General features: G+C 38.6%; 1 protein-coding gene across 1 annotated transcript; it reads left to right on the top strand.

The window, feature by feature from the left end:
- The first annotated feature begins 2,198 nt into the window (after positions 1-2,198).
- LOC146465469 (allene oxide synthase-lipoxygenase protein-like) lies at positions 2,199-23,779 on the top strand. Its single transcript, XM_085128809.1, has 11 exons — positions 2,199-2,349; positions 8,760-8,839; positions 10,522-10,949; positions 12,506-12,694; positions 13,395-13,879; positions 15,500-15,760; positions 16,265-16,758; positions 18,181-18,435; positions 20,984-21,264; positions 21,548-21,986; positions 22,974-23,779. The coding sequence occupies exons 1-11, from the start codon at positions 2,199-2,201 to the stop codon at positions 23,151-23,153; spliced, it is 3,243 nt and encodes a 1,080-aa protein (XP_084984935.1). The 3' UTR covers positions 23,154-23,779.
- Positions 23,780-24,364: the final 585 nt, after the last annotated feature.

Here is a 24,364-nt window from a genome sequence, read left to right on the forward strand (position 1 = left end):
TTATGTTGAGACGCTTCTTGAATAAAACAGCGGTAATAGTGGTAATACGATGCAACAGGATACAATACAATTCCTTCTGTCGTAAAATAATTTATGAAGGGTATTTACAGTAACTAACGGCAAAATAGGATCCTTCTCTAAAATAAAATCCCATAGCCACGGGTTTCATAGCTTGTCTTGTGCCAGGTACACTGAAGAAACCTTTAACACGAGTGGTGTCACATTCCAAACCCACCTCCCCATGACGCCCACCCTGAAAGGGTGGCCGTTGAGGGCAAGTTCGACTTTACACAGGATAACTGTAGACAGATTGATTATTACTGATCATTATAAATATAACTACATCATAAGCTCATTAGACGTGTCCGACATCAATGTCAATGTGACCAGCATACGCTTGTGAAAAACGCGGATTTAACATTCATATACCTGGCGAAGGTTTTAGGGTACGTTCGATTGACCCTATTCCGGAGAAGGAATACATGCAACGATGACAAGAAATTCCTCGTAAGAGGTTTTAGAAGGTACTGGAGTACGAAATTGTTCTTAAATTATCAGGTGTCAGTGAATGTTCACACAAAAACGTTTCCAAATTACTTGAAAAGAGGAATTTAACAACTATCCCGCTTGTTCCTATTCCGGAATATGGTCAATCGAACGCAACCTAAGGCCCTTCTCTCAACGATGCTTCTTTTATATCAGGAGTAGAATAGGCACTCTCTCATTTTTGTAATAAGCACCCTTTGAAGGAATGGTTAAAATACATCAGTAACGTGATAACAAGGTACCCAATCATTTTAGCTTTAGCTCTTTCGGTGTTCCTGATGACAATTGTAGGGAGGCAGTGAGGGAGGATTGTTCCGCCGAGGTGCAGCTGTTACAGAATTTAGTTCATGATAACATTTGATAAATCAGCCAACAGATCTGTGTTCCTTGGCATTTCGAATTATTCTCTTCTACAGGTAACCGAGGTACGTGTAGCCGTTACTGAGAAAATATTGACAACCCTCTCCATTCCGAGGGTAGTCTTTTCCAAGACTGGCGGATTATTCAAATTTTCAAATTTTACACATGCAAAACCTCTTGATCTCAGGAGCTCTCTTCCCCTTCACTAATCTTACAGTACAACGAACTCAACCGGGGCTACCCAACATTGATCAGCCAATCACAGGTCACGTTTACAACGAAGGAGTCTGGTTTTGGTAGTTTGTAAACCAATCAAAAACGAGAACATTTCAAAGCGTTGGGTTTTTAGTGGCCCCGGTTAACGTTGAGTTCGTTGCGCTGTAACACATTAAAAATGCTATGATTTTCCTGGTCTTATGTTCTTGCATTGACATCTCTAATCACCATGATCTTAACGAGAAAATGAAGGGCCTGTTGATGTGATGTTTTTTTTTTATAAGCTTCGGGTATATAGTTATACCAGCTGTATCCTCTCATCACTTTATACAAGAGGAGAAACATTACAGAACATCGCGATGTCGGGATAAGAAATCACTTTGCTGGTTTGTATTTATTTTTTAAAAACTCCCGATTTACATAAACGCAAATTTCTAAAAGTTTAATTAGTTTCGGCAACTCCTCCTTAATCAATTGGCAACGTGACGGTTGCCATGAAAGATTAAGAATGTTGATTGCATCTATTGCAGTATAAATTTTCTCCAGAGTTTGTAAAGAATAATTGACTTCTTTTAGTTAAGCATCCCCCAGCACGAAACCGCGATTGGTAATTCAACAGTGTTTGTTTCAACCGTCTTCCGGGGTTTTTGACTGTTGTAACCATTTTCTAGGACTGAGTAAGTCTCGTAAGCGATCAGGCTAGAAAAGGTTGCCTCTTGCCTGAGATGGTGGCCTACGAACTGGATGCTGTTACAATTCAGGACCGAACTAATTCAATACGGATTCAGTTTCCTAAGAAAATTGCGTACTGGAGATGATTGTTTAGGAAAGTGGTTTCTCGTACAGCTTGAACAGCGGACGCACTTTTTTTCAATTCATATTCCAAGTGCCATTGTATTGTGTCAAACAAAATAAAGGAACAACAGACTTCCATCATCATTCCACTTTGCTGGTCTATATTCATTCCGTTATGCCTTCAAATGACTTATAATCACGATTCGGAGAAACTCCCGATTTACATTCTGGCACATTTGGGAAAGTTTGTTTTGGGAAGTTCTAAATAAACGGTTGGAATCATGACAGTTGCTATGAAAGAGCAAGAATGTTGGTTGAACCTTTTGAATATACATTGCTTCAGCGTTTGTAGTGAAACAGGAAAGCAGGAGCCGCGATTAGCAAGTAAACTGTCGTCCAGCAGAGCAGTTACGGACGCAGAAACCCGGGCTGGTAAGTAAACAGTGCGCATTTTAACTGTGATTGGGGTTTTTCACTACTTTAATCGTTCTCCAGGACACCTACGTGCATTGCCAAACCTAAACAATCTTTTGTCGAAATAAAGGCTGCGGTTGACTTCTTTAACCGAGCAACCTCATGAACAATTAACCGTGAGGTGGTCGATTTCGAAAGATACTGCTCAAATTCAGGACTGAGCTTATTCAATAAGGACTGAGTTGCCTAAGAAGGCCGCCGAATAGAGATGGTTGCGTATGAAAGTGGTCACCCATGCAGTTTGAATTGCCACTGCGCACTATATCTTTTTCACAATCTCTTTCATATTTTCTCCAAGGGAACTTAGTCGCCTGTAGAAGAAAATGTCAGGCGAGACACATTTGTTGGAGTTATAGGGTTATAGAGTGAAGAAGGTGAGACTACCCTTAACAGGCTCGTGTTGTAAATGTTTAAATTTATAACGAGCCACGCCACCAGAGTGGCTTAATAAACAGTATAGGCGAATCGAATACGTCTATAGTTCGAAGCACTTCTGTCGACATCGCGGCCTATATCCAGTCGGATGTAGAAAAAGCGACTCTCTTAAATTTTCAATAACAATCCTTAAATAGATCGGGCGGAAAGTTTACCAAGCCTAAAACCGGAGCTCCAATTTTTTTTCATAGCATTTGTATAAATCTGCCTATCGTATGAACGTAATAACGTTACCAGTTCCTCATCCTTTCTGCAGTTATATATCATAAATATTCTCACTGCCTAATAACCACGAAACTAGCCTGCGCGCAGCGCTGGCGTGCTTGTAACTCCTAAGTGTTTTAAAGCCAATGTCACCCATGTCTCGTGGGACTTCATCTGCCTATTTATACAAGAAGTTCCACTATAAAAGTGCAAACCACTTCTTTATTTCACACCTCTGTGGGCGTGAGATGCAAATTTGACTCTGTTCAGTTGTGGCAAGTTGTTGACTCAAGCGTCCTCTGAAAAAACATGCCTCGAAAATTTCGTAATAATAAAATATCACCACAGTAACGTAAGATATCCAGTTCTAATTTGTTCAACAGGATTTTAATATTCCAAAAAGTAAGCCAATTTTATCGGTAAGGGCCATAGAAAAAGACGCAACTTGTGGTTTGTCAGTTTTTTACGCTCTGATGGTTGATTGTCAACTGAAGGTGAGAGTGGCCAGGCCAGGCCCCTTTTATATCGGAATTTCCTGTTTAAGCGAACTATTCCTGCCCTTTGGTCCTTCTCGCCAATTTACGCCATTCTGTGATTTCAGAATGTTTTTTTACCTATACCCACCTCCCCTTCGGTGACGCGTCCTACCTTTCCTTGGTCTGTCTTACGACTCTCCATCTTTGCAAAATCTCGCCTCCCATAATTTAATTCAGCAAAGGCAGTGAGTGGTTGTAATGACAGTGAAAATGGTGTACCATTCTTCCTCTGTTATTTACTTTCCCATCGATTTCCAACATGTTATCTCTGCCATATTGTGACTCTTCTTTGAGAAGGCTTCTAGAAAAATCCAAGTAGTTGCTATGAAACGTGTATTCAGCGATAACTATCAAGAATTGAAAATTGTCGCGCACATTTGTATAATATTGCTTATAAGGTGTTCATCATTTACCTTTCACAAGGTGGTGTTACTTGTCGTATCCTCTCACAGACATATTTTTTAGGCAAACGATTCTATTTCATTGTCTTCATTCAGTTTAAGTTGTCAAAAAAAATTAGATTAGATATGCTTCTAAAAACATTATTGTAGACCCTCTCAGTCTCCTAGAAACACAGTCAAGAAACGTCAGCTACACATATCCTTTACAGAAACCTTTGACAAGGTGAAGAAATTAAGACCCCGTTTATATGGAGAAAAGTTGTCCCGGGTAGAAGGGTCACTCGCCTACCAGAGCTACCCGAGGCGAGCCAACTTTCCTACATTTCCTTACAAAACTTGGCGAACCGTTTACATGAGAAACAAAACGTTGGCTCGGCTGGAAGGGTGACCCGCCTAGCCGGGCCACCCCTTTTCGATGGTAGGGTCACCCTCCTAGCCCGGCGGGCCAACTTTTCTCCATATAAACACTTTGGCTCCCCCAGCCGGGTCAACTCCGTCAAGGCGAGACAATCAGAGCATGCACGAGCGCTGTTGGCTCGGGCAAAGGGGTCAACTTTTTTCTCATATAAACGCTCGCTGAAGTTGACTCGGCTGGGAGGGTGACCCTCTTCCCCGGGACAACTTTTCTCCATGTAAACGGGGCCTAAGTCAGTGACTAGATCTTATCTCGAAGCAAAAATGCTAATTTTATGCCATTGTTAAACAAATAAACCGAATGAGCAAAGCCATTAGTTCGGACTAAAAGAGAGTTAAAGGAACAACAAGGTAAGTTCAGTTATTTCTTCCCGAAAAGGAGTATTGTAATCCATAGTCGGCAGAGAAATTCTTGTAATTTGGTGTCGGATAAATTGGCGGACACGAGAACAAAATTACTGAAGAGGCAGTCTTTCTATCATTTCAGCATAAAGCAAATTTACAAACAAATTCCTTAGACTAGCTCTAGAGATTTATGCCTGTATTGGGCGATATAAAACGCCGGTTAGATTTTACCAAAAAAGGCGATCATCGTGAAAATTATAATAATAATAATAATAATAATAATAATAATAATAATAATAATAATAATAATAATAATAATAATAATAATAATACAGATTCTTGCCCAAAAAGAGAAAAACCCAAATTTGCAGAACGACGAGTTCAGGAGCAACATGAAAGGTTCATTTCGATGCATATTTGTTTTGAATTATTACTATGTTTATTTATTTCTACACAAAATAGAATAAAGAAAAGATACATGTTTACACAAAAGAAAGAAAGTGGTGAGGAAGCCTAAGCCGTAGGGCTTATAATGTTAGCTTCCCTCGAAATAAAACAAAATAAATTTACTTGAAAATAAAATGAAATAAATTTCCCTCAACACAAAATAAAATAGATATTTTTGAAAGGCCTTAATCACCTAGGAAAATTCGGATTTTGTTTTACACCTTCTCAACTAAGCATGCCTCTCAAATTCAGTGAACACTCAGATATTTTTCAAATATGGCAGTAGCGACTTTGGAACTTAACATAATCTGCAAAACTGACACAGCCAGATCAACCGTTGACGAAACGCTTCAGTCAGGACTAGAAGCTACTAGAGAGAAGTAATGTCTTTGACAAGAGTCGACTTCCAGCCATTTTGTGCTCGGATCAAGGTCTTCCTCCCTCAGTACCACGCTGGGAGGAAGATGAAATACGGGCTCAAGTCGAGCCTCATAACTGAATTCATGTAAGGCCTTCTACACAAATTTCTACATGGTTTTTTGCGGCCTTAAATAGCCTCAAAACAATTATAACTAAAAGTATGATCACTCACAAGTATTATATAAATTCGAAGCTAAAGAAAACTAATACCTTTATTAATTACCTTGGGAGGAAAATAAAGGTAGTTGGCCATTTAACAAGCCGTCACTTAATTTATTATTGTAAACGATTGATATTTCAGTTGAATTACTTATGGAACACAAAAATTTATAATGGACGTTAAGCCGCTTCGTTAATATTTAATTGCGGGACCATTAATATGTCGTGCGAGTCCTTAGGCAGCAGTCAAATAGTTGAGGGAATCGGTTAAACGAAGACAAGTGGACAGACAAGGAACAGGGTTTTGATAATCAAACACAACTATGTTTCAATATGGCGAACCGATCATACAGTACTTTCCATGTCAATATCTCCTACTCGAGGCCCTTCGGTTCTTCGATGAGCGCCACAATTTTTTCGTCCTGTCCGTTGAGAAGAGATTTCTTCCGTGTAAGTTGTTCAATGATAATGTTAATCGATACAACATCTATTTTAACCTGCGATCAGGGGTTACTTTTTTTCCTGTGAGGGTAAAAGGAGGAATGAGTTTGCGGAATGGCATGTGGCATGGCGTGCGGAATGGCATAATTATGCGAAATACGATTTACGCGGGGAATAAATTAACTGAAAAGCGCGTCATGTTTTCGCGCCAATTTTATTAGGGCAGCAGCTTTTTTGATGCTGCGGACTCTAGCTGAACATTAACAACAATTCGAGGATTAGATCGTACGCGTATGATCGTTGATTTGGAAGAAGTGAGGGTGAAGAAATCGATGAAAACTGTTTATAGTTTTCTCATTCAAGGAACTATGAGTAAATCCGTAGTAAATTAAATTTCATGTTCACTTTTCTCCTTGCGTCTTCGGTTGACAAAAATAACGTTGTAGCGTGAAGTCTTATCACGAAGAAAGATTGATCCTTTACCGAGGGCAAATAATAAACATATATTTTATTTTCAATTTATCTTCTTTTAAATCCTAGGTAAAAGATTAATTCTCATACCCTGTATACTCGATGATTCATTTATCATGAGCAGGAAAATTGGCGCTGACTAATAATGAGATCTTAAGAGTTTGAACAACAATTTGACCAGACACCATACTTGTTATCTGCTTTTTTGTTCTAGGGCTTTTTCGCTTTTAAATCTGAAGTTAGGTTGAGAAGTCTGGTACTGAAAGACCTTAATTGAAGACTGATATGTTTAACTAAACTGAACTGCCTGAATCGCCGTATTGGATAGGCAGCTAGCTACCTCAGCAGCTCAACTGTGACTTGCGTACTCGTAACTAGACGAAAATGTAAGGGTGAGAAAAAGTAGAACATATTTTTCCCGTGCCGTTAATTACAAATTGTTTATTCGTTAAAATTTAAAATTTCTCACATAATAGTTTTGGCCTTGGACTGATGTTATTTATCCAGTATTTCTCCTGTCTGTTGTTGCTTTTTGTCTAGGCTACTCGCTGCCACGTTCTTTTGGTCAACAAGAAATTTTATTTATTCAAAATTCCTTGAATGCAAAAACTATTAACCCCTGATTAACAGTGTTCATCGATTTCTCCACTCTCACTTCCTTACCAGCGATCAGACATGTTCTATCCCAGGCCTTTATTTTCTAATCCTCGATCTGTTGTTTAGTTGTTTAATATTTGCAACACTGAAAAAACTGCTGCTCTTATAAAATTGGCGCCAAAACAGGACGCGCTCTTCAGTTAATTTATTTCTTTAAGTCATTCCGCATATCTCGTATTTCGCATAATTATGCCATTCCGCACACTCATTCCATCTTTTACCCTCACCGCTATTTTTCGGGGGAGCACGAAAGTGTGGCAGCGCGAGAGTCGGCGGTCGGGAGAAGGAAGAAAAAAAAGAACGCCCGATACAATTACTGGACGAGTCGTCTGCCGCCCCTTGTTTGAATACGCGATGTTGTCTTGTGTCATACTTTTGATGTAAACCAATCAGATTTTACCGGAAATGAATACATCTTGGAAGGCGCTAGTTCTCAAATTCTAAAAGTATTTTTGAACACTCAATATTATGCTACGGACAAATCTATGATTTGAAGTGCCAATTCTAGAATTTCTAGAAATACACAATGGCTTTCTCTAAGCCAAAAAGAGCTGAGCTCTAGAAATTATTTTTTCCAAACTTTAAGGCATAAATCCTGGAGACAGTCAACTTCATGTTTCAACATCTTTATAAATGCTTCAGCTTCATTCTAAGTGAGCGTGAAAAACTTCAGCTCGAGCGTCAACATTCTCATGCTGTATTAAACTTACCAAGTGGCAACTGTGTGAAACTTCATCGACTACCAAAACCCTCGTCTAGTGAAGATTGCCACACCGTAACGCCTTTTTCCATCGATCACTCCTCTTGCTTGCAAATGATGCCATAATCATTGCCAAAATCAAAATTACAAAAAAAAAAAAACAGTTTCTACAAGTTTATTTGACATGAAATGGTCTTTGAAATATAATTGTTTTGTAAACACTTCATGATCAAGAAGGAATTCTCCAACAGAAAACTGCTCTATCTCTAGAAAAACAGGCATCGTAGGGACGACTTCTATTGTCACCACGGGTTTGGTTGTATATATGTTCATACATACAATATACTTCAGACAAAACACCGCTCAACCCCAAAATTTACCCTGTTATTGTATGATAATTGTTATAATTGTTTATGTCTTACTGAAAAAATTTTATTTTTTTCAGATATCATTTGTTAAGACGCTTGTATTCCCGGTGGCAGTATGGCTTGTAAGTTTGTCCTCTCTTAAGTTGGTACTATTGTTGTTGTTGTTGTTTAAAGCTAAAGACAGGAAGTAGTACCTTAGCTGTTAAATACAGTCAACTGTTATATATCTCCTCGTCCTACGTACATTTTTTTCTCGCTAACGTCTTGTATGAAATGGCATTAGGGCCTGTGTGCAAGAAGGTAGGGTAACCGACCCAAGGAGCTAGAATGAGTTGTTGTTCCAGGTTTACAGGCAAAACTTTATTTTCAGGGAAAAATCTTGGCTACGATGTATATCGGGAGATAATGGGAGAGGAGCTCTTTAAACAGAAGATCGAGGAATTTGAAAAGGTAAGCACATGGAATTGTCGTGTAATATTGCAAGCTGTATCGTTTGCAACTGCTTTTTTCACCTTGGGTGTTTTCCGTTTGCCAATAGATTCTGTGAAGCGGATCTTAAGAACTTAGTAGAACATAGCACTGGATAATGCTTGAGTACTTTTAAAAGAGCCATTCCATTGAGTATTTACGGGTGTGCCAGACGAGTTGCGCAATTTGAAGTTGCTGTAACTCATGATATTACGTGGAATGACGTGATTGGGTGCGCCATCTTGGATCCACCAATTTCTGACAATTCCCTCAAACCATAGGGAGCCGTCAAAATGATTCAAAAACAATGAAACCAGGTCAAAAACGCTACTGTGGCATGCATATGCAAAGAGTAAACTCAAAAATCAAATTTCGAAAAGCAAGTTTGCCAAACGTTATTCCGATGCAATTATTAAGTCACTATCTAACGCACTATCACGTACTTCAAGAACCCTAGGTAAACCTAACTAAAATGTCTCAAACAGCATAAGATTTACATCCGCGAAATAGAATCAACAAGAGGTGAAAGAACTAACACAGAATGACCCGTAAAATCAAAATGTAAGACGCAGATCCTCCAATTCGTCACATTAATCCGTTACAAATGTACAAGAAACTAAATTGGTCGAAAGACCGAGATGAGAAGCGGCCAACTGATGCTGGTTAAATCATTTTTCGCGTGCCAATCATTCAGAAAAATTAGTGAATGCGAAACTGAAAGATTCTCTGTTCTCGATAGAGTCCGCAACACCCGCTAGACTCATTCATATCTTGTGCCATTTTAAAGGAATTGGTAGGACTGGTATCCAAACAGTCTTTCCAATGAGTGTATTCCTTGTGCACACTGACTGGTTTGGAGGATCAGTTCTGACAAATACAAAACGCTCTAAGTCAAATAAGGCCTGCAATCTCGCCGAAGCAGCTAGAACTGTTAGCAGGTATAGCTTAGAGTTCGACTTGATTGACATGGCAGAGCTGTCCAAGAAGAAAGTCCCAACCGCCGAACCGAGATTTTATCATAGAGTTTTTCTAAGAAAACTTGACTAATGACTTTACTTGCCTTTTACTTCAACTCATGAAGTTAAAATGTTCCGAACGCCTCAATTTGTTCGATTATCGCGAAAACACCAATTTTTTAGACACTTGTATCATATTAGTCTCTAAATACTTCACTTTCCGTAGAACTCAGGCAATGATGCTGTGACGTTTGACGGCTTTCCTTCTTTTCTTAAAGCAAACCTGAAAACACTTCGTCAACTCGCTTTTGAAAACAAAACTGTTGACAGTGTTGTTATCAAATGGAAGAAATTTATCTTAACTAATAGGTATTTTTCATTAATTTTATTGTGTTGCTTTAATTTTTTTCTTTTTTTTTTCCAGCTACCCTTTAAATTCCCTCACTTGTCTTTATTGTAGTGCACATGATCTTGTCTTTTATTTGTTCATCCTTAGTGTAACTTTAACCGTATCTTTAATTGCTGTAAATTAAATATACCTATGTATTTTGAACAAATGAATACATTAATTAAAAAAAATGAAGGAAAAGAAAAATAAAGCAAAGCTGTTGTGTACTGCATCTGTCAACTCATTAGCGGATTCATGTTCATAGAAACAGGATCACTGCTTAAGATTTGTTCAGCTAATATCAACTATTTCATCTGTAGCCTCTTCCACCCGCAACCGTATTTGATCCAATGAACATTTGTCTAAAGACAGCAAAGTTCAAGGTAGTGTTCGGCCTAAATGCTCTTATGAAAGGCCAACGAGCAACTCATCCAGCAGGAGTTGGTTCCCAGGGCATCGCGACAATTGTATCTAATCCCCAGTTTCCTGCTTGCGAGTTCTTCATCCCCAGACGTTCCTTTCCAGTCTGTGTGCGCCACGCCTCTACCCAGGGTGTTGATGACGTGTTGATTGACTTACTTGGCGGGCCTCTAAAATTTGCGGGAAGTGATGATGACACTAGTCCCTTTGACATCGTCATGGGAACCGGGCCGGTAACTGCTTTGTGGAATGCGGAAGCTCTCAGTCAAGCCGTGGAAGCAAGGATCTCGGGAGATATAAAACGGTATCTTCTCCGGAGCCCTGATCAGTAAGTAGTAATAGTTAACAATTATTCACCAACAATAGTAATCTATCAATACAGCAATGTCAGCAGCAATAGTAATAGTGAATCCTAACAGTAACAGTCACACAGACGATGGTAATGATGATGATGATGATGATAATAATGATAATTATTATTTCCAAGTAGTGTATTAATTGTAAATCATCTTAAGGATGGTACCTCCCGATACGGAGGTATTTTTACGCAGTTATGGCTATGCGGGAAAAGCAGATCTAATAAAAAAAAAAGTGAGGGTAGCCATGCGAGTTTGAGAGATAATTAAGCAACAATAATTGTAAAACAGAATGTTTTGATAAACGTTAAGTTGAACATAAAAATTAACGTTTCAAAACGTCATCTTCTCTTATCTTAGATTCGTCCCCTCCCTTATAGCCAAGAGTATTTAAGACATGAGAATTATGACACTTTGAGGTCCGTAACGGGAAGTGGATCCGCCATCTTGAATTTCTGGATTACCCCCAAAATTCAGAAAACAGCCAAAATTGACCGAAAAGTAATCAAAACCAACAGAAAAACACTAAAATAAGCTAATAAGAAAGGAACTGTTTGTTCATTAAAAGAACGAATATTCCATATTTTCTGAAAAACTTGCCTCTCAAATATTGCGTTGCCATGATTGTCATACATGGTTATTACTTCCGGTCACGTGATTTAACATGTGCTCCTGGTCAAGTATTGGCGGCCATGTTGTTTTGGTGTAAGTTGTGTTCAATCAATAAATATGACAATAACAACATCAAATTCAATGAATGCTCATCTACCACATCAAATTGTACCCAGATTAATTTCTGGAAAAGTTACGAATTTTGATGGTGTTTGGTCAAAAATTAAAAGTGTTTTTAACGTTCAAAGTCCATGAGGACTTAATCCGCCCTCCTCTGCTCTAGATAAGATGAAATGGTCCACTCTAGCTATAGCTTCTTTTCGCTCTCTGATTGCTAACTAACACTCCCTAAAACATTCCCTATTCACCTCTGTTCCAACATCCAAAGAAATTGTGATGGGACGATTATCTGAACGAAATTTGGACAGCATTAATATAAGGTTAACAAACCTTGAATAGTCTACGACAGGTTCAAGTAATGAGCCCATACGTCGCAGGTACGTTTAGTTCAAATTCCGTTTCAAGGGTGTGTATCGCAAACTAAGAAATACAATTAGCTGCTCGGATTGTCTCGACTATTATGCTTGGGTTCCTTTTCCAATGTTATTAAATCAGGGCTGAGTTGCTCGAAGGATGGTTAGCGCTAACCGTTGGTTAAGAGGTATTACTGAAAACTTAAAGGTTGTTATGGTATTTAACCCGGATTAGCGCTAACCATGCTTCGAACAACTGGGTCCAGGACACTGTGACCCTCAGCCTTTTGCTGATGGGACAAATTTTTAGCCATGAAAAAAGTTTGAGAAGAACATCTGTTATTTAACTTCAATATTGTGATTCATGTTTCCTTGATTGTTGTTTTGTTGGCGCATTATTCTCAACTAAATATCGCTATGGGTATTTCTGCTTTGATAACCAGTATTGCAGCCAACATCGGTGGTCTGCGACGCAAGCCTGATTCATTCTACGACCAGCGGTATTACAGTGAAGTGATTTTGGACTTCAAAGCACTTGATAACGTCAAACGTTACGTCAGATTTCGTTTGATACCAGCCGATGGGTCACCGGAAACAGGTTTGTTGTCAGAGGAAGACCAAAGGCAACCTTGGTAAGGAGGATAAATGTCTAGCTCCCCCCAGGTTCCCTAGAAGGATGTTCGTTTACATGTTCATCCTCATTAGTATAAATTGAAATTGCTACAAAGAAAAGGCACTCAACAAATTGAAAATGCATGGCAAACTTGGTGAAAATTTCAGCTTGGTATGTTAAATAGGTTTGTCAAAATTGAAAGAATGCATGGCTGGATGCAACTCTTGTCACACAATCATACATTATTTATAAATTGTACTGTATTTAGTTTTCTCCAAAACTATTCAACATATATCACATCGGTTTCTATAATGTTTACGTGCGTGCCATCTATTTTATATTAATATAAATCTACTAGCGTTCTATCACGAATGCTGTTCTTTTATTGGCTACGCTACTCGGTTTTCATAGTGAGTAGGGTGAGTAGCGGGTGGCGTGACTTATTTTTATAATTATTCAATAAAAACGTGAATTAGCCTGGTTGTTAAGTTTTTTGAACGACTAGTAGATTTTTTGCTAAAACAATTAGATTATTCGCTCTCGATTTCTATGCGTGATAGTCGATTCGGGCTTCGCCCTCATCAAACGAGAGTAAACGGGAACAACAACCAGAATACTTGACTTAAATTCCAATACTTAAAAATGAAGAATTGCATTTATTTGCAAATGCTAAGCCGAATTACTCTCTTATACAAACTTTGTTTTAAAAAATAACACAGGATAAACGAAAGATCACCCACCGAGACCCTGCCAGAAGATTACTTAAGGCGAGAATACAGAGAGCGGTTGAACCGAGGTCCTCTTAAGTACAAACTTCAGCTGCAACTGCATGAAGCTAAAGAAGATGATCCACCAATTTTACTTCATATCGGGAGGGAATGGGAGGAGGCCACTCATCCTTGGCTCGACCTGGCGGATGTTACCATGACGACATTGCTGTCGCCGTTAGCTACTGATGAACTTGAGTTCAACTTTAAAAATCTTCCGTCCTCGCTCGATTTGTTGCCCGCGCGGTCAGCTGATGATCCGAACGTGGTGGTCCACATAAGGCGAGATGTGTACAGTTTCAGTCAAAAGCTACGTGCTATGCGGAGAGACACAAAAGCTTTCGTACCTGATGACGCGGCCACCTATGTTATACGTGTATTTACTGGCTGTCAGTCAGCAACTGCCACTGCTCCTCCGATCAAAATTGCTTTAACAGGTGAGTAAATGTAGGCATTACTGAGATGCTTTGATCAGAGGAATACTACCATTGTTAGAGTGGTTTTCGCTATCGGAAATCAGTGTACCGTCCGGCACTCAAAGTTATTTGGACGACTAAGTTCGCTCGAGTTTCGACACACCAATAACGTGGAAAACATTATACAGACAATCATGTTAATAAATTTATTACGTAAAGCCAATATCATATCGTAAAGTGTAATGATAAATACAAAGGAAAAACTTAAACTAAAACGTAAAATTATATCTAGCATTGTGATCATTCCATCGCAAAATGACAAGCTCTAAATAAAAAAACAACAAAAAATAATCGAGGTATCACGTAATAAGAAAATAGTGAATGAAAAAACGCACAACGTGTTAAGCTTCAGCAACTAAGGAATCTGGACTATAATCGCCAAGAAATCTATGCATGGCCAGACACCATAAAAATGATTGGAGAATGTCATGCCACATGGCCGAAAGTAAACGATAAATAAATAAATAAATAAATAAATAAATAAATAAATAAATAAATAAATTTTATAAACAAAATATTAAAAAGAATCATTCTCATTCATTCACCAGGCTTAAAATATACCATCACATTTATTCCATTGCACATATACCACACGTTGACATTCTTATCCTAGCAGTTTGCAGGATGTTTGCCCCATGAACCTAGTTTCTGAATAGCCTTAGTTCCCATATGAGTCTCCTGTAGCTCAGTGGTAGAGCATCCGAACTAGTAATCATAAAGTCTTAAGTTCGACTCCTGATAGGAGCACTCGGATTTCCTTTTGTCGAGTATGCCTGTGTTACTCACTGAAAAAATACATCATTCTTATTAGTGAAAATACTATCAGACTCTTGAACGTGTTAAACCATATAAAGGGAATCCAATTGTCTGGCTATGCCCATTCCTTCTCAAAAAGCTCCTGATCTGTTCGCTGACGCGATCAAAGCCAACTAAATAAAGTGAGGATTTGGGCAGAACTATAACTGCGCAAAATCACTTGAGGATTGTCGGCTGACAACATCAGAAACTAACTTAAAATTTGACTGAATGTTCTGGGCTTACAATGCTGTTACAGTCAGTTTGACCACTTTGTTAGATCTTGTAGATGTGCATGCTTCCAAGAATTTGGATCAGAAATTGCAGCTGTTCAGAAATAATTATTTAATATCCACATCGTATGACGCTATACTCCTATACTCCTCCTATACTCCCGCTACCTTGTTTCTATAGAGCCAATTTTAAGTTTCCTGCCATAGTGTTTTATGGGACCGATGTTAGAGTAGGACAGCTTCACACACTTGAGTTTTTCTGTAGTGCTGCGTTCGTACGTACGGACGTACGGACGAAAGTGACGTCATAACCAAAATTTCTCTCATTGATGGGTTTACCAATTTCTCTTAGCTATGGGGCTTCGGCGCGCGGTCCTCTGCTAAATTTACGTTTTAGAGCTCGTTGTTTCATACGGTATTTTAAACGTATAATTAGAAATCTTTTCTTCTTGACTGTCATTCTATTCCAGGATTTGGGCTATGAACATGTTTTTGGCATGTGGGTCAGTGAAACAAATCAGTTTGCCCATTTCACGTTTCTTTGCATTTCTAGGAACCAAAGGGAAAACTAGCCTGTTTTCTCTTGAGTCGACTTCCAAAGCAGAAAACATGGATGAGTATTCTATAAAAGCGATGGATGTTGGTGAGGTTGTGATGATCAACCTTCACAATGATGGTGCTAGTGGTTGGTTCTTCAAAAAACAGGATTGGTTTCTTAATGAGATCCAAGTGACAAGCTCCACTGAGAAGGACTCTTTCAACTTTCAATTTTATTGCTGGGTTTTTTCTGGTGTGATCGTGATCCACCGAGGAGGTAATGGCAAAAATAATCAAATTAGAAAGGTATCTGTATTTCTAAGGTTAAATATCGTTTTATACAATAAGCTCAATTACGCACGCATTTTGATTGGTTCTCACTTATGATCTTTTAGAGGACAAACGCATAGAACGTGAAATTACGCCTGAAATAATCGAGCTTCCCGTTGAAATTACAACTTAAAATTTGTCATGGGTAATATTTTCCTCCTATGCCTTCGAATGCTGAAGATAAAAGGAAGAGTAAAATTTGATTTCTGCTCACTAAAACAGGGATATTACTGTTTCTTATTTGGTTTCCAAATCCTCGATGAACGAAAACATTTATTACTCAAATTCAAAGACACTGTTTGGGGATTATCAGTACATTTATCTCACGGAAAAATCCTTGTTACCACTACTTAAAAACGTTTCCCTTCAATCTGCTTGCTTCGTTTTAATTACAAGCCGCGCAACAAATTGCACTCTGATAGGCTGGTTTTGTCTTTTCTTTTATTTGTAGCATTCACGTCTTCTGAAGACCAACCAGAGATTATTCGATCTCAGCGAATTCTTGAATTACAGCAAAGTCAAGACGTCTACAAATGGGAAACCCAACAAGAATTGAATGAAGACCTTCCCGGCTGCCTTGCTATTTCCTTGCTCGACAAAGTACCACAGCAACGGAAAGTTTTTGAAGAGTTGAAAGATCGGTTTAACCAGCGCAAGAATCAAGCCACAAAAATCTGCCGTCTCTCGTCTCTATTGAATGCAAACGTCAGCTGGAACAGTTTTGATGACCTCAAGGAGATCTTGGGTCGTTTGCCTGGTGGCCTAACGAAAATTTTCGAACGGGATCAGTGGATGGACGATACCGTGTTCGGGTGGCAATTCCTTAATGGCAGTAACCCAAATTCCGTCAGGCGCTGTAAGGTGCTCCCGGAAAATTTTCCAATCACCGAAGAAATGGTGAGCGGCTTCCTTGACCGTGGTAGATCACTGGACGAGGAAATTAAGGTATTTCGAAATCTTCCAACGTTTTAAGCTTTTAATTAACTTGCCGACCGGATTTGCTGGCCGAATAGAGTAGCTCCTATAACTGAAAGTTTGAGGCCTGTAAAATATCCTTATTCAAAAAATGAATGAATGTTGTGCCACCAGCACGAATGACATAAATGATGGATCGCCCAGAGATTTGAGTTATCTCTGTAGTGCTAGTGGCACATCATTCATTGTACCCTTGACATTGACATTGCCGCAATTTCCACCATAATCACCCACTACTTACTCCCGTCTGGCCTCAGACGGTAGAGCAACGGTGATCAAATCTGGACGTCGTGGGTTCGACTTCCGCCGGTATCAAAGAATTCTTTGGCTCGTGTGATCTCCCATTTCCTTACTACGGTAAGGCTCAATGAGAAAGTTGTGGGTTCACTAAGCACGCCAACATATTCTACAAAGTTAATTCTCTGTTCCATCAACTATTTACAAATGGCCTCCGTATTTTTCCATCAAACGGAAGAACAATCTTCAAACACAAAATAACTAAATTCAGGTAAAGCTGACAATGGGCCACCGCGTGACAGTTTATGGTCACATTGTTACTGGTAAAGAAGACTACAGGGTTTTTTTTTCTTTTCTTTATTCGGGGGTGGGGGAGGGGGGGTCATCCTAGCAGGCAGAATAACTTTGCTTTTTATTTACAGGCACCAATAAAAAATAAAAAAATAAAACAATAATAATTCTTTATTAATAATAATTCTTTATAATAATAATAATAATAATAATAATAATAATAATAATAATAATAATAATAATAATAATAATAATAGAAGTGAATGATGGCGTGACGTTGTAAATTAGTATTTTAGGATCTTTTTAACAACTTTTTTATTTCATCAAAATTTTAGTCTTACTATTGTTAAAAAATTGTGCTTGAAAATAGCTCTGTTGTGCTTGGAAATAGTCGCTTTTTTTTAATCGAAATGAATTCTAAATAACGAATTGTAAATAGGTTTTAATAGCTCTTTTTTCTACTTTTAACTTGTAAATATCAATTTTGCTTGGAATATTATAATAAAGAAAGATTTTATTTAAAAAAAAAATAAAATAATAATAATAATAATAATTATAATAATAATAATAATAATAATAATAATAATAATAATAATAATAATAATAATAATAATAATAATAATAATATTTAATGAGGGGGTCCAACTCGCCAAGACGGTTTTAGTGGAGCCCTCCCTCCCTCCTCCCCACATCGTATCATTGATTTCCTGACAAACCGTACCAAATGGAAAAAATAAGGTCTATAACTTAGACCTGATCCATATGCCGTTCCACTCATGTGCCGAACCTTATAGAAAAATTCAAGTCCTTCAGTTTATGTAGAATGCTCAGACATCAAGTAGTTTATTTTTTTCATATATACAGGAAGGTCACGTGTACATGGTAGATTACAAGGAGCTTGAAGGCATTACTTTCACCGGAGGGGAAGGAGAGTCCGGTCACACAGCAAACCCACTGGGGCTCTTTTACGTCAAGAGCTCTGGAGACCTGGTGCCTATTGCCATTCAGCTGTTCCAGCAACCGAGCGACACTAACCCGATTTGGACTCCTAAGGATTCGCATTATGATTGGCTGCTGGCAAAGATGTGGCTACGTAACGCTGATTATCAAGTTCATCAGGTGATACATTGTTGTCTTTATAACACCCTTTCCAATTAAAAAAGCCAACCTCGTTATCGTTGTAGTGTTACTGGCAATTACCTGAAGACTGCTTATGCTAGAACTTCGTTTTTCGGTGACTATTATGCTAACAAACTTATAAAAATCTGTACCCGACACCGTAGAAAGTGCCAAATCTATCTATAGTTTTAAAAAACCAGCCGAAAAAATTCAGGTATTTGTCTCGTCTATATAAAGTCCCGAGGTAGACTATACGAACCAGAAAAATTGTCTGCTTCAAATGCCACCTTGCATTTAGTTTTTGGTCGCATATACAGTTTATCTTTTCATCTAAATTGTTGGTGGGGTTGGTTTAAGTTATAACCTTGGGGATAGCCAGGGTAATCTCCTCTTGTCTGTTTCCACACTTTTGGCGAATATCAAAGGAAAGAAAGAAAATTAAAGTCAAAGCCTTTACCCTATCTAAACCGGGTTTTGTTTGTCTTCTGGGGCCGTGTGGTGGGGGTGGATTCCGCCCACCTCCATAACCTCGCCAGTATAAACGTTATGACAATGCTACTTGGCGGAGAGATAGTACGTCCAAAAGTGTTTCCTTTGAGGTCCGGAACGAGAAGTGATGACGTTGTAATGACATCATGCTTGTCAAATGGCGGCCATCTTGGATTTCTGGATTTCCCTAATTCTTCAGCAAAGCTTCAAAATTAAACAAAAAGTAATCTGAACCAATAAAGAAACACTAATATGGACTAAAAACATACAAGTTACAGAAAGAGAAGTAATTTTTCTTCATTTTAAAAAGAGATTTCCATTTGTTAAAAACATGGCCTGTCAAAAATTGGTTTCCATTGCAACATCACATTCAAAGAAACAGTAACCGATGCAAAATGTTCCCAGATAAATTTGTGAAAACGTCCTAAAGTTTCAGGCCATTTGCTCAAATATTAAAAATGTTATCCAGGTTCAAAGTCGCCGCGGGCAAAATCCGCCCTCCCCCCGGTTTTAAAAGGGTTGAGTACAAATTGGTAGGCAACTTGTATTTGGATAGTTTTGACTGACGACTTCAAGTCACTATTTTGTTAGCGATGGTCAAACAAATCGGTTGTCAAACAATTTAGTTTTTGATAATTTCAATGGTGAATTGCAATTGGTAGGGAGTAATAGCATGCCGCAATGTGATCAGTAACAACCCAAAGGGACCACCTTGAACGAAGTGTTGTTAGCGTTAGAGTGTTGTTTGAATCGTCACACTACCACCAGCTTCATTGTGCCTTTTAATGGCATAATAAATCTAAAACTTCAAAATGATTTCTTTTTGTACTGTTACCTGTCGCCGGTTACAATTAAGAAGAGAACTAATGGAACGTAAAATCACAAATACCGGCCAAATGGATAAAAATCGGCCAATCACAACCTATGGGCAGGCCCGTAGCAAGGCTACAACAACTGAGGGGGCTTAGCAAAATAGTGAAACAAAACTACCACCCCCCCCCCCCCCCTCCCCTCTCACTCAAAAACAGACTGACTTGGGAGTTTAAGATGCAACGAGAACATCAAAAAAACCCGGTAGATTTAGTAAGTAAAACAATAACTTTGCACCTGCATGACACTCTTAGGTACATGTTTTTGCCTTTTCTTTAACGTGGACTACTACGTCAAGTTTCCTAATTTCACGTTTGAAGGACGACGTAGACAAACGACGACAAATTTTTCTTTCCCTGTTTTAATTTGGAATCGGGCAGTAGTAATCCGACTGCAGGAGAATTTTTTTCTCTGGTCTTTTCTCTGGTCTTGTGTGACAACGCGGGACCACTAAATTGTTATAAACTAAGGACAATTGTATTGCTTAAAATGAGCGGATGTCTTAGAAAACAAGTAGTTTATTTCGACAGCTTTCACGGCTTCAATTTGGTTGATTTCAATCCATTTTAATTCTTATTTTCGATTCACAAGATAGGAGTGCCTGTTGGCGAAGAAAACTGACAGGTAGTAAACAGACTACTAAAGGTTGTGTAAAGGCACTTGCAGCGTCAGAATTCAAAATTAATTTGTTTTAATTATATATTTTGGGCACATTGCTTTTTAACTTCCAAAAATTCTGTGGGGGGGGGGGGTGGCGGTGGGGGGCTCAAGCCCCCCTGCCCCTCCCCCCGCTATGGGCCTGATGGGTCAAAAGTGACCTAGAGTTCGGAGGTCAATGTGGTATGAGAGGCATAGCAAGATTTGTCAATTCTGTCTTTGTCCTGCTGCACATATTTTCGCGCGAGTAATGGTTGTCAATTAGCCTGCGAACGCAGACGTGTTTCAGGCTGTCGCTGGAAATACGTCTACGTTCCGGGCTAGTTGTCAATGGCCAGTGAAAGAGAAAATATAGTTGGACATGTATACCTTATAAGCCGTTTTCGGAAATCTGAGCACTATCAGTGTACAGCACTTTCTTGTCACGGTAATTCCCTTAGCTCTACATCTTCAATTAAATAGCTTCCATTGTTGAAACGATCCACCACCCCCTTCAGATATAAAATGTTTTTTTTGTTGTTGTTGTTGGCAGGTATATACCCTTCTGCTTAAAACACAGATGGAGGCGTTTGCTGTTGCTACGAAACGCCAGTTACCTTCTTGCCATCCAATTTTTCAAATTTTGTCACCTCATCTCCGCAGCGTCATAGCTGCCAACGCACTTACAAGAGAAATGATGGAAAAGCAAGAGAGTCGCCTGAAATTACTGCAGAAGAAATACAAGACGTTCACGTTTCGTATGCTGTCATTACCGGGTATTCTAAAAGAGAGGGGCACTGATAATTCAAATCAGTTACCCAACTTTTATTACAGGTAAAATTTTCCCAGACGATTTTGTCCTTTCACTTCTACATAGGACTTAAGACTAAACAATACTGGGGAAAGTTGATTTCCTAACATTTAACAATTAAAGAAATGTAATAATTGTTAATAATGACGATAAAGGTGGCGTTCGGTTGTGATGAACAAGCGTACGAATAACTTTACTCCCCTTGTCTACATTGGTAGAATGCTCTAAACACCGATTGCGAGCAACTGGCACGGACTCATGACAAAGTAGAAATCAGACTAGTTTCATTGTGTTCTTGTATTTTAGGGATGACGCTCGTCGCTTGTGGCAAGCCATTGCGACTTTCATTCAAGACGTCATCGCAATTCACTACAAGTCAGATGGTGACGTTACCAATGACACTGAACTTCAAGCCTGGTTCCAAGATATGCATGAGAATGGCTTTCCTGTGAGAGAGGGCGACATCGATCACGAGTTTCCAAGAAACCTGTCAATGCGTGATCAGCTTGTTCATGTTGTCAGCTGTGTGGTATTCACGTGTTCGTGTCAGCATGCCGCCATGACCTTTGGACTGATGGACATGGCAGGCTTCGTTCCCAACTCTCCATCAGTGATGCGCCTTCCGCCACCAACCAAGAAAAATGAAGCGAGTTTGAAGTTCATCATGGATACGCTTCCTAACAAGTCTCAGTCTTCTCGCCAGATTGCTCTGATGTATGTGTTGTCACAATGTGCCAAGAACGAGGTGAGAAAGAAGCACAGTTGGTATACACGTGTACGTGCAGGTTTTTCATTTTAAAAAGTGTATTTTATGTCAATTCTAGTACATATACGGCTCAATATTTTTCATTAAAATTTTCTAAGCAGTTTTACTTCTAATCAAAGCTGGAAACACTGTTGATAGGCTGAATCTGAGACCCTACTAGGAGGTGTTTCCTTTTACATTTTGTTTGCAAGCCTCTCTACCAAATGTTATTGTAATGATGCCAAAACCGTGAACACCTCCTTTGAAAACTGAAACCTAATAGGAATCTGTTAGAGATGTCTGCGTTTACACTGTAGGCCGGGGTAACAAATGCTATTGTAGTTAACCTTTTTAAGAGAAGGGGAGGAGGTGTGATGGGTGTTAATGGCAAATCAAGTTTCCATGAGTTGGTCAGCCATTAATTTTGTCCATTGGGGTGGACCTGGGGATATTTTTTTCACTTATGTGAAAATTCGGCGAATTAATTCGACATATTGTAATTACAAACATATTACAAACCAGGCAGTCAATCTGGACTTTCCCACGTCAGATGGCCTAAAATTTTAATACCAACTGGAGGCACCCTCATCTAAACTCTAGTGAACTGGAGGGTTTCAAAGCATATTAACGTATTTTTCCTTTAGGGAATTTCTATTAACATTTGCATTTGTCTTCTGTATGGATCCGTACACGGTGTTTTGCCCCGCGAGGTGGAGATACACGATTTTGAGAATTTAAATACATCTTAGAGAACTGAAATCTGGGTACAACCATAAAGACAAATAAATTAATAAATGAACATTTTACAGTCTAACACTGTGTAACATTACTTTTGACACACACTTCACATTAAAGAAAAAAAATTTGTCCCGAACGAGAAATGAACCCACGTCTCCCCGGATGCTAGGCAAACCATAAAGACGTCTTAGTGGTTTTTGTTGCCATATTATATAAACCAACACTTTATTACTTTTTTGTGTTTTTCAGCGTTTTCTTGGCGACTACTCTCAGACTCGTTTTGAGCAAGATGACGTCAGAGAAGCCATATCTAATTTCCACACCGCGCTCCAGAATATTACAGACTCGATCAAGGCTCGCAATGCATCTTTGGCCCTACCTTACGTGAACCTGTTGCCTGAACATATCCCGGCTGGCATTGCTATCTAAATTTCTGTTGTCATTAGGTTTCTGGTTACCTGATTAGTTCAGGGCATTTTATAAAGTAGAGTTTAAAAGAACTACTTTCCTTAGTGTTTAGAAACTTTACGGAGCAGCGAGATATTCTTAACATCAAAATGCGGTTCGGTTTCAAGAGTACATTATTTTGTAACTTTAGAATTTAATGTGACGGGTACAAACACTGGGGAAAGCAATGGTACTTGAAAACGAATTTTGGGTCAAATTTGTAGGAAAAACGGACCAACGTGAGTGGAGGCTTTTATTTAGTAACGCTAATATAAAAATGTCGATAAATGGTTAATTTGTGGTAAATTTTGGAGATTAGTGCAATTCTTTATAGCAATAACATTTATTAGTTGAGCCACGTCTTGCTTTTCCCTATTATAAGCACGTCAGTTTGCACTCACTTCATGTACTATTGTGGCATAGCAGACTAGCGTTAAGATAGTCGGGACATTTGACCTCAGAAAGGTCTAAATTGGTTCAATGGTGATCACAGACTGACCCGGACACATAATGTGACACCGTATGCAACTTTTGAAATCACGGGAGCCACACGATATAATGTTACCTGCAACAATTCATAGTTGTACCCGCGCTCCAATGGTTATTATAATAGTTTTTTGTTTTATCATTTATTTACTTGCAATACTACAGCACACTACAGTACAGTACTTGCATTACTATATTACTTGAATACCACAGTACTTATAATGCTACTGTACTTGCTTTAGGCTACAATACTTACAATACTACAGTATTTACAAAAAACTACTGTACTTACCATACTACATTACTTACAATCCTATGGTACTTACAATACGACAATTACTTAAAATACTACGCTACTTACAAAACGACGTCACTTACAATACCACATTAATTACAATACTAACATTTCCTTGTTTCTTTTCAACTATTTACAACCCACTATTTTAGCTTTGTTTTCTGAAATTAAAGTCTTGCAAAAATGATATTTGCGATATACTTAAATTGTTAAAATTATGCTTATTATACTTAAACAAAAAGAAGGAAATATTTGAGAAGTAACAATAAGTTCGCCAGATAAAAAAAAAATGTAAGACGTGTTTCACAGAGGATTTCAATTTGGCTTATCTCTGTTTTGCTATAACACCATTCAGGAAGACTGAAGTTGGAGAGAAAGCTTTGAAAGCCTTCTATCCTGGGGATTATTTCTC

The sequence above is a fragment of the Pavona decussata genome, unplaced genomic scaffold, assembly GCF_977016875.1.
Source record: "Pavona decussata unplaced genomic scaffold, jaPavDecu1.1 SCAFFOLD_156, whole genome shotgun sequence".
NCBI classification, from domain to species: domain Eukaryota; kingdom Metazoa; phylum Cnidaria; class Anthozoa; order Scleractinia; family Agariciidae; genus Pavona; species Pavona decussata.

Coding starts and splice junctions, on each gene's coding strand:
- LOC146465469 (XM_085128809.1), top strand. CDS start 2,199: ATGACAGTTGCTATGAAAGAGCAAGAATGTTGGTTGAACCTTTTGAAT. Junction 12,695..13,394: donor GAAGACCAAAGGCAACCTTG/GTAAGGAGGATA, acceptor AAAATAACACAG/GATAAACGAAAGATCACCCA. Junction 16,759..18,180: donor CACTGGACGAGGAAATTAAG/GTATTTCGAAAT, acceptor TCATATATACAG/GAAGGTCACGTGTACATGGT.